At 34.5% G+C, this 18,104-nt stretch overlaps 1 protein-coding gene across 1 annotated transcript in view; it reads left to right on the top strand.

Moving 5' to 3' along the window:
• LOC111049331 (open rectifier potassium channel protein 1) overlaps positions 1–18,104 on the top strand; it is a 50,433-nt gene that overhangs the window by 19,007 nt on the left and 13,322 nt on the right. Inside the window, 4 exon segments of the mRNA XM_022335373.2 lie at positions 4,944–5,201; positions 8,126–8,247; positions 15,601–15,718; positions 15,721–15,813. Coding sequence (XP_022191065.2) covers positions 4,944–5,201; positions 8,126–8,247; positions 15,601–15,718; positions 15,721–15,813 — 591 coding nt within the window.

Raw genomic sequence — 18,104 nt, forward strand, 5'->3', positions numbered from 1 at the left:
TGTATTATAGGTGGTTACCCGTTCGGAATACTTGATGAGTTTCATGTGGATGATCCTGAATTGCCACAGAAAAAATACTGATAAAATTAAAAGTCTCATTAAAAATGGTTGAGGAATGTCCTTTCCGAGGCCTCAAAATGGATGTCAACCGCTAGTGAAATCCACTTTAAACAGTCAGCATTCCACATAAATAGGGCCTACACCTCCCATTTAAACAATGCTGACACTGTACAGACTAATTACACTACATAAAGTCCATAGATGGTTACAAAAACATTGTAGAAGTTTGTGAGAACATGATATTGTGAGGTCCACGTTATAATGGCAGTATTTAGTGCTGCTATCCTTGTCTATCATTCGTTAAAGCAGATAGTGCTATCCTTATCTTGCTCTGAAACGTTGCCATATCGTTTTGAACAATATAGAAATATAATCATTCATCAAGATATTCAACATCAATCGGGGAAATTCATTATTTGATCAACAATGTTGTTGCTATCCTTGTCTATCATTCGTCAAAGCAGATAGCGCTATCCTTTTCTAGCTCTGAAACGTTACCAGATCATTTTGGACAATGTAGAAATATAATCAATCATCAAAATATTCAACATCAATCGGGGAAATTCATTATTTGATTAACAATGTTGTTGCTATCCTTGTCTATCATTCGTCAAAGCAGATAGCGCTATCCTTTTCTAGCTCTCAAACGTTACGAGATCATTTTGGACAATGTAGAAATATATCAATCATCAAAATATTCAACATCAATCCGGGAAATTCATTATTTGATCAACAATGTTGTTGCTATCCTTGTCTATCATTCGTCAAAGCAGATAGCGCTATCCTTTTCTAGCTCTGAAACGTTACCAGATCATTTTGGACAATGTAGAAATATAATCAATCATCAAAATATTCAACATCAATCGGGGAAATTCATTATTTGATCATTGAGAAAAATATATTTTCATACAATTTAATATAAATTATTAATATTTATATATTAGGAATGAAATGTAGTTGAATATTTTAAACTAGAATTAACACTTGATATTATATCAGATATACTATAGTGAGGTCCACGTTATAATGGCAGTGTTTGATCAGCAATGGTATTGCTATCCTTGTCTATCATTCAACAAAGCGGATAGCGCTATCTCCTTCTCGCTTTACTCTGTTGCCAGATCGTCTTTCAACAATGTAGAATTGGTAATTAATTAACAAAATATTTTATCTCAATTATGAAAATTAATTATGAAACTATTGAAAAATATAATTTCTTCCTTCATAAAACATAATTGATTATTTTAAACGAGAATGAACAGTTAATATCACATCAATAAACCTGTATATGCTACCGTCTATAGAAGGCATTGACAAGACAGAGGTTCGGCAACGTTGTTCTCGTATGTTTCTCCACTGTCATTATAACGTGGACCTCACTACAGTATCAGCTATCCTCTATAGAATGCAGTGGCAGGGAAGAGAATCGGCTACGCTGTTCTACTATCTTTCTTCACTGCCATTATAACGTGGACCTCAATATAGAAAGATCCACTTAGAACTGTCAGTATTACATATAGGTGAGACCAATAACGCTCCCATTGAAATAATGCTGACACTGTTCAGTCTTATCCCAGTCTAGAATGTCCATAGATGGAGACAATAAAAATGTGGAAGTATGTGACAACATAATAATGGAGTCTATTTTTTTCCTCCACCTACTGTCTAAAGTACTTACTTTACTCCCTGAAACATAATACTAAAGTGTCACTTTTTCGCTCTAGGTAGTAAAAAACAGAAAAACTCCCTAGGGAGTAAAAGTGACTCCATTTAAATAACATGGGATACATCTCTATTTTAAAAACTTACATGGTAATAGGTTAGAAGGTCTAAGCTCAGATGAGAAAGCGTAATAGAGGTGTCTGTCATTGAGTCAACTGAATTCAATACCACAACCAGAAATTTTATCAACTCATGAAATATATGTTTGTATGATATTATATTCTTAATATTAGTGGACGATAAAAATTTATACAATTTTTAAAATATTTTATTCTATTCAAAATACCAGCCAACAAATATTTTGATCTGCATTCTGCAATTCAAATCTGAACCGCGTGATTTGGAGTCAGCCATTTTTGGTAGCTCAGCTGATATAATTGTTACACTTGGCCGATAGATAGCGCAATCAGCAGTGCATATCAGACGACCGGTTTTTAGGTTTTAGATTTAGGTTATGTTGTTAGGAAACGTTGTCACCAATACGTAAGTTATTAGAATGATTTAATTTGCAGTTTCTATAAAAAAATGTAGATGGAGGAAAAATGTGTGTACATCACGAGCGAAAAATACTTTTTCTCCCTCAGGAAAATTGTTGCCCTCGGCTTCGCCTCGGGCTTCAAACTTTTTCCCTCAGGGAGAAAAAGTCGTACTTTTCACTCTAGATATACAAATAACTATTTATAGTTTAGTGTTGAAGGATGAGGGTAGGCTTCCAACATGTAGAATTAGTGAAACTATTGGAGTCTTGATTGTCTGGCAATTAGGCCAACAACCTTGCAAGACTGTAGTGAAAGGAGTTTCAATTAAATCCTCAAATAAAATGTGATGTTTAAAATTTAATGTGGTAAATAAAGTTTACATCAACTTCGAATAAATTATATAGTGAGGTCCACGTTATGATGGCAGTGGAGAAAGATAGGAAAAAAACGTTGCCGAACCTCTGTCTTGTCAATGCCTTCTATAGACGCTAGCAGATACAGGTTTATTGATGTAATTATCTACTGTTCATTCTCGTTTAATATAATCAATTATATTTTATTTAGCAAGAAACTAATTTTTCAATAATTTCATAACGAATTTACATAACTAAGATGAAATATTTTGTTAATTATTTATTAATTCTACACGATCTGGCGACAGAGCAAAGCGAGAAAGAGATAACGCTATCCGCTTTGTTGAATGATAGACAAGGATAGCAATACCATTGCTAATCAAACACTGCCATTATAACGTGGACCTCACTATAGCTTGCTGTCAATCAATCTCGTACGATGAAGATGTCTCGAGATGAGACATGAAGCCTATTGATTTGATAATTGAATCGAATTGTGCTGGATCTTTTATATATTTAATTAAATCCTCGAATCAAATGTAATGTTTAAAATTTAATGTGGCGAATAAAACTTCTATCCAGTTCGAATAAATTCCAATTTGCTGTCAGTCAATCTCTTACGATGAAGATGTTTCGTGATGAGACAAAAAACATCATAATGATGTGATAATTCAGTCGGAATTTGTTATTGGATCTTTCATGATATTGATTCAGGGTTGGCTATTATATGGGCCACTGTTTATATAGGCTGATCCTATTCTGATAGGCTTTTGATTTCATTTATAGGTTGATCCTATTCTGATAGGCTTTTGATTTCATTCATAGACTTCTCTGATCGTAGCCTTTCAAGAAGAAGAAGAAGAGAAGAAGAAGAAGAAGAAGAAGAAGAAGAAGAAGAAAAATAAGAACAAGATATTGTCGTTTCATTCCATATACTCTAGAAGTTCATGCTGTACTCTGAGTTATATGAATCAGACTGTTGCCAACTCCAATTCTCAATAAATAATAGACTACAATATCCACCTAGTCACCTATATTAAAATATATCCAGTTTGAAATAAACGGAGAAAAGGTCCAATGATAAATCTTGTTGGTCCACTATGCAGTATTCGAGTTGGACCCTGAAATAATTCCGAGGTTTGAGTAGCTTTCATAAATATTTCTCTCGGTAGATAACAATTTTATACATACAAGTCTGATTTGAACAAGGTATGCATGTATATTATTATTATTAATTACTTGCAGTGTGGTATATAATATTATTACTCGTACACCGTAACGAGATTTTCTTAACATAAAACTGAAATCTGAATTTAACCTGCTGAATAGCAGGTACAGAGAAGGAGTATCTCGTCCTCTGTGGTAGAATATCTGCGTTAAACTCTCTGTAGGGCCAATCGTCGGAACAAGAACTTTCAACCAAGTAGATGAATCCTCAATTGCAATTTTGGTGAAAGTGCAGATTGAAATTTGCAAACAGTTACGTTGAGTTCATTTAGTTTGCTGATGAAATGACTAAATGCATGCTTCCTTGATTGAACTAGTTATAATTTTGTTATCATTCATGTAGGCTGATTGAGCTACATTCAGCAACAATATTGGAATTTTCAATTATCTGTTTTACCAAAGAGAGCCAAAATTATTTTGAAGATCATGTATTAATTGCAAGATTTTTAGATAGCAAAATATTCGAAAGTGAGTTGCATTTTTTGCATATTGCATGTTTCTAGCATTATTGTATTTTTTTTCTTCTTCTTTTGCTTCTTCTTTTTCTCCTTCTCTTCTTCTTCTTCTTCTTCTCTTCTCCTTCTTCTCATTCTCGTCCCTCCTCTTCTTCTTCATCTCCTCCCTCTCCTTCTTCTCCTTCTCCTCCATCTTCTCCTCCTCCTACTCCTGTATCCTTCTTCCTCTTCTCCTGTCTTTTTCTTTTTCTCCTCCTCTCTTCTTCTTCTTCTTCTTCTTCTCACTTCCACGGTAGGCTATAATTATAGTCAAGATTTCTTGTTCCGGTCTTTTGCAAAAGCATTTTGTTACAAATTGAAATTCATCTTCATAATCAAGCTTAATCATTTTGAGGCCACCTTGATATTAATTAGTAAAATCAATTGAAATTTGAGACCACCTTGACATTATTTTACTATATATTATAGGTACTATGTGTAACCTTATCTAAATTCGGGAGAGGAATAGCACAAAGGTACCTTATTTTTTTCTCTCCCTATCATTTTTTATGATTCACTTGTTGTATGAATCAATAAAAAAATATGAATCAATTATATTGTTTTATAATTTTTCAAATTGAAATTCATTGTTTCATGAATTTTCTCAGATCTGTTGAGAATGAACTACGCGGCCGACGCGCCCCAGGAACAGGAACAGATCCTGTTGCGACTGACCGAGTACTGCGGCAAGCCGTTCTCCACTAAGCAACGCGACAGCAACGCGACAGCAACCGCAGTCGGCGACCGCAACGCGACTGACGCGACATGTGGCGACGATTCGGACGACACTTGTGAGGATGAGAAGCCGATCCGATGGACTTTTTACAACTCATTCTTCTTTGCGTTGACTACGCTAAGTACCATCGGTAAGCTACTCAAACATTTTATAACCTGAAAATGGTGTAAACACTGAAACTAGTTGTTATAATTTATATTCTTTATCTATTATTTTATTATTCTCAAAGGGTACTATAATTCTATTATATAAATGAAAATAAGTAGCCCTGATTTCATACATTTTAAGAAGATTTTGATTGAAATTTTGAAACATTACCTGACTAAGTTCAACCTTTATTATATTTTGTAGTATATTATTTCAAATCTCTAATATTTGGTCTATTATTGGCTAGCCGTCAGGCTCGCTTCGCTCGCCATAACCGTCTAGCCAGGGGGCTCCGCCCCCTGGACCCCCGACTGGATCGTCCAAAAATGAGATCAGCAGGCTCGCTTCGCTCGCCTGCATTTTTTCATTTTTATCATATTATATTAGGACAATCCAGTCGGGGGTCCAGACTAAACGTCTGGCTAAACAGATATGGCGAGCGAAGCGAGCCTGACGGCTAGTAATATAATATTCCCAGGATTGAAGTAGCAGTGCCCAATCAATTTTTCCGCGATAAATGCATTTAAATCTTCAACTTGGTGCCAACCTAACAAAATCAACTCAACTTAATGCCAACCTGACAAAATTATTAATTTAGTTGCCAGTTAACAACTGTTTCGAAGAGGTTATAGTTCTATAGTAACATATGATAAGGAAATTTCAATTCTAATTAAGAGATTGGGAGAAGAAGAATATACATGCTAAAAGACGAACTTTAAACCCTTAAAAACAACCCTTAGAGTTGAAATATTGCCAAAAGATTTCTTAGTGCGCCTCTAAAGGGCCAACTGAACATACCTACCAAATAAGAACATTTTGGTCCGGTAGATTTTTAGTTATGCGAGTGAGTGAGTGAGTGAGTGAGTGAGTGAGTGAGTGAGTGAGTGAGTGAGTGCCATTTCGCTTTTATATATATAGATAAGAAATTCATACTATATTATATTTGAACAGTCGCTGATATATATTATTTTAAAATAATAATCTTGATAATGATTCTTGTATTAAGAATTTTCTTTTCGCGTAGTGGTAATGATGGGTTTTTTAGACCCTGCTTTTCTGAAAGACGAAGAAAGGATTCCATCTGACGACTACCTAGAATAAACTTCAGTTTTTTGCGAAATCATTTGTTTATCTAGGTCCGAAACTGTATAACATTATACCTAATGATGGCAGGAGGAAAACCTCCCTTACAAATTTGACGAAAATTATAAAACCTTGGTTGTTTCAACATGATTTAGACTGTTTACTTCAAGTTTTATCTTAACATGTCAGATTGTAGTTTTAACCCCATTGTAATCTCTTCATGAATATATTAGTGCTTCATAATTTTTCTGAATTGTGTTTTGAACTGTTTCTATGTTTCTGAATTTTTTAGTTTTGTTATTCGACATGAAATTTTAAACTCTAAATTTTGACTCTAAGTTTCGTTCTTTGTAAACAGTATTTTTCTTATAAAATTATTATCATTGTATCACAATGGCCGCAGATAATAATTGTTATTCATTTTATTTAGCAACTCTTACCTCTATATTATGAAATTTATATATAGAATGAATGTAAACTGGCAGCGTCTATGAAAAATTGCTGCTAGTATAATTCTGAAACTATTATTGTATTTAAATGTTGTATTACTCAAAGGCAGAACAAAGTTCATTTTCATTTTCATTTTCATTTAACGAGGATTGTTATTCCAGGCCTATTTTCAATCTCATTAATCAACTTATTATAACTAGTGACTCCCTGCGTTGTATAACTGTTTTATTGTAATCCCTTTGAAACCCGCAACTTTCAATTATACAGAGTTGGTGAAAATTATGGAAACAGCTAAATATTATATTTATTTACTAGAATAATTTATTAATATTAACAGTACAGTCTAATTGGGGATCCTATTTGAAATGAAACTCTGTCGCTTCAACATCTTTGTCCCTCATATGAATCCAAATTCATGATTCATGATTTCGATGCAGTTCCAAGAGAAAAAGAATGGCGAAAACCGCGAATTGATATCTCAACCCGTATCACATGTCGTAAACCCGGTTGGGAGGAGAAGTGTGGGCAGACCCAGTAGCAGAGATAGTAATTCAAATAGCTTTTCAAGATTTTTCATTCAAATTTCCACAATCCACTCATTGTGAGCAGCTGAATTGATTTCCTGTCTCCTTCTCTGCATTAATTGATTTATTGAAGAATTACTACTTGTTTAAAAGTAAGTATTTCACGGAGTGATCCGCGGTGTAGTGGATAGAGTGCTTGCGTAGCAGCATAGAGATCCCGGGTTCAAACCCTCTCACAACCAAAAGTCTTTTAACCAGATCACTCCCGTGTTATCGGATGGGCACGTTAAAATGTCGGTCCCGGCTGAAGTATGACAGTCGTAAGGCCCATTGACGGCTTAAATTATATATTCAGGCGGTATGACCTTCCCGAAAGGGACTCCCCACCAACAAAAGCCATATACGAATTCACTTTTTACTTGTTTAAAAAATTTCAATCTCATTTCCTTTAGAAGAACTATTATTTCGAGATTCAAGCTGAATATGTTTTTTACTATTTCTATTTCGATATTCATGCTGAATGTGTTTCTAAGGCTAGGCGCACATCAGTTAGTCAAGACAAGACATGATCAGACACGTTCAGTCACAATACTTCACATAGTTGCTTATGACGCAACTCACACTCATTAGTCATTGCAATTAGACATGTCTTCATAAGCTCATAGTTGCTTATGAAGACATGTCTAATTGCAATGACTAATCAGTGTGAGTTGCGTCATAAGCAACTATGTGAAGTATTGTGACTAAACGTGTCTGATCATGTCTTGTCTTGTCTGGACTAACTAGTGTGCGCCTAGCCTACTATTCCTATTTCGATATCTATGTTGTATGTATTTTCACTATTGTCTAGGATACGGCAACTTGTCACCCACATCAATGGAGGGCAGACTGCTGGTGATATGCTATTCTTTGATTGGAATTCCACTCAACGGAATTGTCCTATCCCAACTCGGAGAATGTTTTGGATCCACGGTTAGTAAATATTACTATTTATTATAATATGATACATACAATATCATCATCATCATTACAATAATATGACTTAATGACCGAAAATGTAGAAGAATCTGCCAAAAATCTTAGATACTCTAGATAAATTAGACCCAAAAGTTGATGTCTTAATTAGAGGAGACATTCATATTCGTCCAATTTTAGAATAGTCTACAGCAGTGGTCGCCAAACAGTCGATCGCGAGCTACCGGTAGCTCGTGGGGTAGTTTTTGGTAGCTCAGAGAAATGCTTGGGTTGGCAACCAATATTTGGCCTCAAGTCCCCAAAGAAAAATATTCAAATATTATTCAAGTTGCATTTTGCATTGTAAATTTTCTATTTTTGGTTTTATCTATGTATACCTTTTATTTATCATAATGTAATTACTTCATCCTTCTTTTCATGTGATGGGCTACCATAGCAGAAAAAATGTATTTTTTTTTAAGTTATAGCTTATTTCTAGAGCGGAGCGGCCTTACTCGTCTGAGTATTTTTAGTTGTATTAGGAGTAGTATACCCCAATCGGGCTTATGCCTAGGGATGTCCACTTTTATTTCACATTTTTAATCTTTCTTTGTTATTTTGTATTATGTTTGTTCGTGAAATGAATGAATTGATTGATTTATAAAGTTGCATTGAGGTTGAAAGCTATGTTTAGCTCTACCTACTTGTGTGTGAAGCATCTTTTTCAAGTATGAAATTCTTAAAAAATCGATATAGGAACAGACTGACTGATGAACATTTAGACAACTGCATCAGAATGACTACAACGTAAACTACAAACATCAAGAAAATACTTGATGATCAAAAAGAGTTCCACTGCTCTCATTGAAATATACATTTCAACTTTTGTTATACTTTTTGCTATGAGATAAGTAGATTTCAACACTAGAAATGTATCTTTTCCTACAGTTACGTTGAAAAGTGGCCATTGCTGCCCTGATTACAGAACGCAAAGAATCACTTTTCCGCTCTAGTGCGGGAAAAATTTTCTGCACTCCAGATTTGCAACATGGCAACGCAAAATACTTAGTAGGTTATATGGAGCAACAGTGCAGCAAAATCAAAATGAAGTTGGTAACAGTGACTGCTGTGGCGCTATAGTGAGCAGAGGTGCAACCAAGCACAACGCGCTAATTATTACTATTATATATTATAACGATGACAGCAACAGCACAGTGCCACCACAGCACACACCACACAGCCGCCTCGCCATTCAAACACTACTAAGTTATTTGATGGATTTCAGGCAATTTTACCCATAATTACCCACTTTTCATATTCAATGGTAACTGTAGGAAAAACTTAATGTGAAATACGTGCGCAAAGTTCCTCTGCTGCACTCAAGAAACCATTCCGCCCTCGCCTACGGCTCGGGCGTAAACGTTTCTTTCGGTGCAGCAAACTGTCACTTTGCGCACTAGTTGCACAAATAACTATTATAGGCAATAAAAGTGTGAAAATTTTATTTTGCGTACCGTACTTTCTTCAGTCTAATATTTCTTGTTAGCTCACTAGAAGATTTATAAATGCTATTCTAGCTCACAGGCTCATAAGTTTGGCGACCATTGGTCTACAGTGAGGTCTACAGTGTAGTAGGCTACAGTAGGTACGTTACAATGACAGTGTATGAAGATAGGAGAACAGCGTTGTCGATTCTCTGCCTTGCCACTGCCTTCTATAGAGGATAGCTGATACAGGTTTATTGATGTGATGATTATTAACTGTTCATTATCGTTTAAAATGATTCCCGTTTATCTAATGTGATATCAACTGTTTATTCTTCTTAAAATAATCAATCATATTTTATTCGTCATGAAAATACATTTTTCAATGGACAATTTTTTAAACATTGAATTTCATATGATTATTGAGATTCGTTATTTTGATGATTAATTATATTTCTACATTGTTAAAAAACGATCTGACAGCATTATGGAGTTAAAAGAGATGGAGCTAAAAGAGGATCTATCTGCTTTGTTTGATGACAGACAAGGATAGCAACACAAATGTTAATCAAATACTGCCACTATTATGTGATCCTCACTATAGAATTCATAGGTGATATTAGACCAACACCGTTGATAAGAAATTGCAAATATCAATACTCTTGTTTTGCAGTAGTTTCACCTTCAACTCACTCAGTGATGAAATAATTTGGTTAATCATTGAAACTGAAAACTATATTGAGATATTGCGAATATTTAATTCAAGTACCGTACCAAAAATGAAAGAAACCTGTAATTGTGTCAAAGCCGAATAACAATGGCATTATATGGATTAAGAATGTCACAATATGATGAATTATTGTTTGCAATATTGAGTTCATTCATTGAAAAAATATTCTCAGTGATTGATAATGAGCTAATTATAATTTTCTATTGATGTCAAACTCTCAATTAATCCACTGAGAGGCAAGATTTAGGATTTTTCGCTAAAGAATATTAGTGAAAATGGAAAATATTAATCACAGAGTAAGAAAGCCAATCATCTATGGTGAGGTCCACGTTATTATAGTGGCAGTGGAGAAAGATAGGAAAACAGCGCTGCCGATTCCCTGCCTTGCCACTGCCTTCTTTATACAGATGATATCGGTATTTATTTATTCATCATGTACAATCAACTTAAGGACAAAGAAACAGACTACAATCCAAAACTTATTTTCATCCCAATTTCATAAAATAAATTGTCCAAATAAAGGTTATGTGCAACTTTTCAATTCTTCACTAATTGAAACAAAACACAAACAACATTAGAGGTATATCTGATGTAAGATTAAGGCCCGGTTGCACACAACCCGGTTAAACTTTAACCGTGATTAATTTCACGAGAACCAATCAGAGAAGGCTTTATTGAGGAGACGGCTTATCTGATTGGTTCTCCTGCAATTAAATTGATCACGATTAAAATTTGACCATCTTTTGTGCAACCAGCATTAACTGTTCATTCTTGTTCGAAATGGTCGCAATAATATTTAATTCAAAAAATACATTTTCAACAATTAAATAATGAATTTTCATAGTTGAGATTGAATATTTTATAATCAATTATATGTATACATTGTTGAAAAACGATCTGGCAACGTTGTGGAGCGAGAAAGGGATAGCGCTATCTGCTCTGTCGAAAATTAAAATGGATTTTTTGCGCCGGAGCTGTGTTTCAAGGATCAAGGATGGATCGAGTGAGAAATCCATAGATCCAAGTTTACTGGATCTTTATGTGTGCATCACGTTATCACCCATTCAAACATTGGAATGACGAGCCAATCACAAGCAAGTGTCATATTATGACACGCTCCCAGACTCCCCTCACTCGCTCCTGATTGGTCGACACTTCCAAGTGATTGTTTTCGGATTCAGCCACTAGATAGCACCAGGTGCTGGGCCAATTATTGAAATACATCCACCTTCTTCGATTGTGGAATGAAATACTTTTAGACTAGAGAAGCAAGAAGAAGAAGAAGCGAGAAGAAGAAGAAGAAGAAGAAGAAGAAGAAGAAAAAGGAGAAGAAGAAGACGACGATGACAGGAGAATGAGAAGTAGAAAGAAGAGGAAGACATGACAAGATGAAGAAGAGTGGAAAGGAAGAAGAAGAAGATTATTTTCTTATTGTTCTTTTCGACCTCTTTGACTGTTGAAATCTAATACTTTCGACTAGGTGAAGTATTATAATTATATTTATCATTAATTAATTACTTATTATTACATTTCTAAATTGTTTAAAAGCGATTGGAAACGTTGTAGAGGTAGATAAGGATAGCGCTATATCTGCTTTCTCAGATCCTAGTAGACAAGTATAGCAACACCAATGTTAATCAAATACTGCCATTACAACGTGGACCTCACTAAAACAACTGATTTCGCTAGGAGAATAGGCTAACTGAGCATTGAACTGCAATTTTCTGCTCTTTTCTACACTGACTTGTTATAATTTGTGCTAATCACCTTCTTGCAATGCTAATTTCTTTTGTACATTATGAACATTGTACAGAAAAGTTGACAGCTTTTCGTGAATTAGGGAGTTCTACTGACAATTTATTAGTAGGTAAACATGCATGCAGTTTCAGTGGAAAAATCGAATTATCGAAAAATGTTGATGGAGGTCAACTTTAAAAATTCTGACAATAACTTTCATTAGTCTATATCAAAGAGGATATTTCAGCGATATTTCATGAGAAAAGCAGTCAAATCATTCACATGAAATAAGTTTGTAAAGACAATATTGATGTTGTGGAACATTTCCATAATTGAAGAGACTTCGAGTGTTGTCAGTAACTTACAGCTGATGATGTGTGAGTACACACAAAAGCATGCTCCTGTGAAATAATATTTTTTATTAAAATAAAGTGGGTTTTTGAAAATTTCTCAAGACTCTTCAATCATATGAAATAACTTATCCTCTCAGTACTTCACATTGAAAGTTGCTTTAAAAATTATTTGATCAGCATTGATGTTGCTATCCTTTTTGTCTATCAGAATTTTGAGAAAGCAGATAGCGCTATCCTTTTCTACAACGTTTCCAGATCGCTTTTAAACAATGTAGAAATATACACCGTGATTCAAAAAGAATACCACAATTTTGAAAATCTGTATTTAATCAAGGAAACATAATAGAAACTTGGGTTTTAGATCAAAATAAAGAGTATTAAATTAAGTTCTTCCCCACTAGAAAACAAGTTCACAAATGTTCAATGTGACCCCCTCCAGACACTCGAGTGATATCAATACGATACTCGAACTCGTTGCACACCCTCAGTAGCATATAGGGCGTAACAGTTTGTATAGCTGCTGTTATTTCTTGTTTGAGCTCATCAATGTTAGCTGGTAGAGGCGGTCGATACACCTTATCTTTGAGGTACCCCCATAGAAAAAAATCGCAGGGGGCTTCTTGGAGGCCAATGATGAAGTGCTCTGTCTCGAGCTGCTTGGCGGTCGATCCATTGCCTCGGATAGTTTTCATTCAAATAGGCACGGACAGATGAGTGCCAATGGGGTGGTGCTCCAAATAAGGAACTAAAAAAAAACTTTAGAGCTTCCTCGAATCGATGACAGATTCAGACTCCACTCTCCGTTTATTCTTTGCAGAGTGATCAATTTTCAAAGCTATGGTATTCTTTTTGAATCACGGTGTATAATTAATTGATAAAAATATAATTATACTCCACCTAGTCGAAAGAATACGATTTCAACAATCAAAGAGGTCGAAAAGAAAAATAAGAAGAGTAAGAAAATAACTGTAGTGAAAGCATATGGTGTATTGAGGTATTCTTCTTCTTCTCTTCTTCTTCTTCTTCTTCTTCTTCTTCTTCTTCTTCTTCTTCTTCTTCTTCTTCTTCTTCTTCTTCTTCTTCTTCCCCTCCAGTTTTGAAAAATAATTCACATAATCTGTAAGTTTCTTACATGCTTGTCTAGTCTAGAAGTATTTGATTCCACAATCGAAGAATGAGGATGTATTCCAATAATTCACCCAGCACTTGGTGCTATCTAGTGGCCGAATCCGAAAACAATCACTTGGAAGTGTCGACCAATCAGGAGTGGGTAGGGGGAGTTTGGAGGCGTATCACGTAGGTGTCAAAATATGGAACTTGCTTGTGATTGGCCTGTCATTTCTTTGCTTGAATCAGTGTTATTAAAGTGATAATGCACACATAAAGATCTAGGTAGTAAACTTGGATCTTTGAATTCTCTCTAAAATTTTCACTCGATCCATCCTTGTAACGATTCCAGTGAAAAAAATACATTTTCACAGCATCTATATAGTGAGGTCCAAGTTATAATAGTAGTATTTGATTGAAATTTGTGTTGCTAACCTAGTCTATCATTCGACAAAGTAGATAGCGTTAGATCCTTCTCTAGTTCAGCTACGTTGCCCGATCGTTTTTTAAAATGTGAAAATATAATTGATTAAGAAAATATTTAATCTCACCCATTCATAAAATGTATTATTGAATCATAAGAAAATATTTTTTCTTGATAAATAAAATATGGTTTAATATTTCTGACAAGAATGAACAGTTTATATTACATCAACAAATCTGTATCAGCTACCGTCTATAGAAGGCATTGAGAAGACAGAGGATCAGCAACGTTTTTCTCCTATATCTTTCTCCACTGCCATTATAACGTGGACCTCACTATAGATCCGCTACGTTGCCCGATCGTCTTTTAAAAATGTGAAAATATAATTGATCATCAAAATATTTCATCTCACCTAGTGATAAAATGTATTATTGAATCGTTAAAAAAAAATTTTTTCTTGACAAATACAATATAATTTAGTACATATTTCAGTATTTCTCACGAGAATTAACAGTTAATATACTGGCAGATACCTACATCAATATACATCAGATATACCGGTGTCAGCTATATAAATTATATTTACCTATAAATTAGGGAGAGAAACAGTCTTGGGTTTATCCTGTTGATTCTCTACCAATCATTAATTTGATATTGTGATTGTGGAATGTGGTAAATAAATAATAATTGAATATCAGGAGACAGTGGTAAGGCAGAGAATCGGCAACGCTGTTCTTCTATCTTCCTCCACTGTCATTACAACGTCGACCTCACTATAATACGCTTTTTGATACTACAAATACTTTAATTTCTTAATTTGTTTCCGTCAGGATTTATGAACTAACGTATCTTTATTATTCAGTAATTTTATGAAGTTTCAGTTGTAAGTTGAAGTTTGAAGTTTATAATATAATAAAGGAACTGAGTCAGAGAACTGACTTATACAAGTAGGGAATAGGAAGATTTTGTTTGAGGCATCATCACATCTGAACTACTGGACTGATTAACTTTAAATTTAGCATATACATTCTTAATTAACCGAGGATGGTTATAGGCCTATTTTAAACTCTTCAAGTTACAGTAGATCAAGTTTTCAGTTTGTCAAGATTCCAATTAGATCCTTGCGTAGCACGGGTTACCTGCTAGTCAGTAATAATTCAACTAGAATTCAATTTGATTTTTATTCAAATAGAATGGATTTTTGACAACATTTCAAGTCTCTTCAATTAATTCAACTAGACTTTGTGATAATGTAATTTTATTTTCAACTAACCACCTAATGACTTCTAAACACAACTAATTATTACTAATCCGCAAAAAAAATCTACTCTAGAACATGGTACGCCATAGTGGAGTAGGTCAATTTCCACAAATAAAACACTAAACATGTAGAGGACACATTAAAAGAAATTTTTATTGTAACTAATTATTGTGAACAATCTAATAATTTCTGTAATTGATGTAGTATTTTTAGTTTTTTTTTCTGGAAAAAAAACATTTATTTATTCATTATTTAATGTAATGTTTTTGTTGCAGTTTATGAGAGTGCACCATCGATATAAGACGCATCGCTTCGAAACAAAGCTGAGCCTCATAATGGACATAATCATGTACCTCATACCAGGAGTTGTATTCTTCATATTCATCCCTTCTGGCTTTTTGTGTACTTTGAGGGATGGACTTTCGACGAGAGCATTTATTACGCGTTTGTTACATTGACTACTATTGGCTATGGCGATTTTGTGGCTGGTCTGTATAATTGATTATAATCCTTATAATATTGAAAACCTGGAACTTATGATTGTTATGAACCTGGAGCTTATGATTATTGTAGGATCTTATATTTCAAAATAAGACTCCTAATTCACTTCATAATCTTCGTAAGAATGTTAACATTATTATAAACCTGAAACTTTATGATCATTTTGAATCCATGATTCTCGTATTTCTTTCTCCTAATTCACTTCATAAGCTTCATAAGAATGTTCACATTATTATAAACCTGAAACTTTATGATCAATTTGAATCCATGATTCTCGTATTTCTTTCTCCTAATTCACTTCATAAGCTTCATAAGAATGTTCACATTATTATAAACCTGAAACTTTATGATCAATTTGAATCCATGATTCTCGTATTTCTTTTTCCTAATTCACTTCATAATCTTCATAAGAATGTTCACATTATTATAAACCTGAAACTTTATGATCAATTTGAATCCATGCCACTCGTACCTCTATTTTTCGTTCATTAATTTTTAATAATTAATTAATTAATACGTAGGCTACCGTAATCAGAAAGCCCAAACTGTTTTCAAATTTTTATTCATTTTTCACCAATTTATCCTATTCATTCCTCCACCTTACCATCTTAATAATTAGGATTTTGATCCCCCTTTCTAGACTCATCACCTAATTGAACTTTGAGCCGTCGGTCCCGGCTGCCTAAGAATCAGTCGTTAGGTCATGTCAGAAGCCCTGAAGTCGATCAGTTGCGACCTGAAAACTCTGACACCAGACCTGAGCCAGCCAGGTCACTCGATATTCTATTATTATTATTACTATTATTGAACTTTGGATAATATATACAATAACTGAATACATTATTTCACTCTCAAATACCATATTTATGGAGATTCTCAACCTCCCTGCTGAATAAAAAGCAACTATATTTTTAAATTAGTCTACTGAGTTTATTGTCCTCAGTGGTCTGTCTATCTATAATAGTAGGTAGTATAAATATAGAGACTGGTGAATTTCTGTTTGGTAGTCTAAAATATTATTATATTAACTTTTGCCTTATAAGAATATGAAAAACAGAAGAAGGTACCTTGAAAAATTACTTACCGTACCGTATATTAAATTTTTCTATCACCGTACTGAATATAATTTATAAAAATTCCTAATGAAACACTTTTGATTTGTTGGACCTCTTTCAATATCCTTGTAAAGGTCCAATTCCTAAGCCACTGACGTCACAATATATACCTGTAATATACCTGTGACAAGCTACAGCCTCTATAGTAGGGATGTCAATCCCGGGATCCCGGACTATTTTTGATACCTAACAATCCCGGGATTTGTCATCGTTAATTCGGGATTAGAAAACCTGAAATTGTGAATCGTATTTTTCAAAAACAATTCAATATAGAATTTATTTACGGTGATGAATATGAGTATCGCATAACTAATTTATTTTTCCTACAGTTACGTTGAAAAGTGGCCATTGCTGCACTGATTACAGAACGCAAAGAATCACTTTTCCGCTCTAGTGCGGGAAAAATTTTTCTGCACTCCAGATTTGCAACATGGCAACGCAAAATGCTTAGTAGGTTATATGGAGCAACAGTGCAGCAAAATCAAAATGAAGTTGGTAACAGTGACTGCTGTGGCTGCTATAGTGAGCAGAGGTGCAACGAAGCACAATGCGCTAATTATTAAGTAGATATTATAATGGAGGACAACGACAGCACAGTGCCACCACAGCACACACCACACAGCTGCCCCCCGCCATTCAAACACTACTACATTATTCAGACAATTTTACCCATAATTACCCACTTTTCATATTCAATGGTAACTGTAGGAAAAATTTAATGTGAAATACGTGCGCAAAGTTCGTTTGCTGCACTCAAGAAACCATTCCGCCCTCGCCTACGGCTCGGGCGTAAACGTTTCTTTCGGTGCAGCAAACTGTCACTTTGCGCACTAGTTGCACAAATAACTATTTTCAAAATGTTTGACTAATTTATTCTACAGGCACAGTCTTCAGTTGCTCAAACTGTACTCTGTACTGGCTAGATAAAACTCGCATTATAGATTCGCATCATTCGCAGAATGGTTGTTGATCGGTTGTTTTGAAGATTATGCCCAGTGAGTATGGAATATAATTCTATACTCACTGATTACATTCTATACTCATTGATTATGGCTCTACATACGTTTGTTTCTGTTTACACAGCACCACAATAACCAGTATAGACGGTGCAATATTTGCAATATTGCTGATGTCATTTCCTTCAAATGCACTCAGAACTTTGA

This window comes from Nilaparvata lugens, chromosome 11, assembly GCF_014356525.2.
Source record: "Nilaparvata lugens isolate BPH chromosome 11, ASM1435652v1, whole genome shotgun sequence".
NCBI lineage: Eukaryota > Metazoa > Arthropoda > Insecta > Hemiptera > Delphacidae > Nilaparvata > Nilaparvata lugens.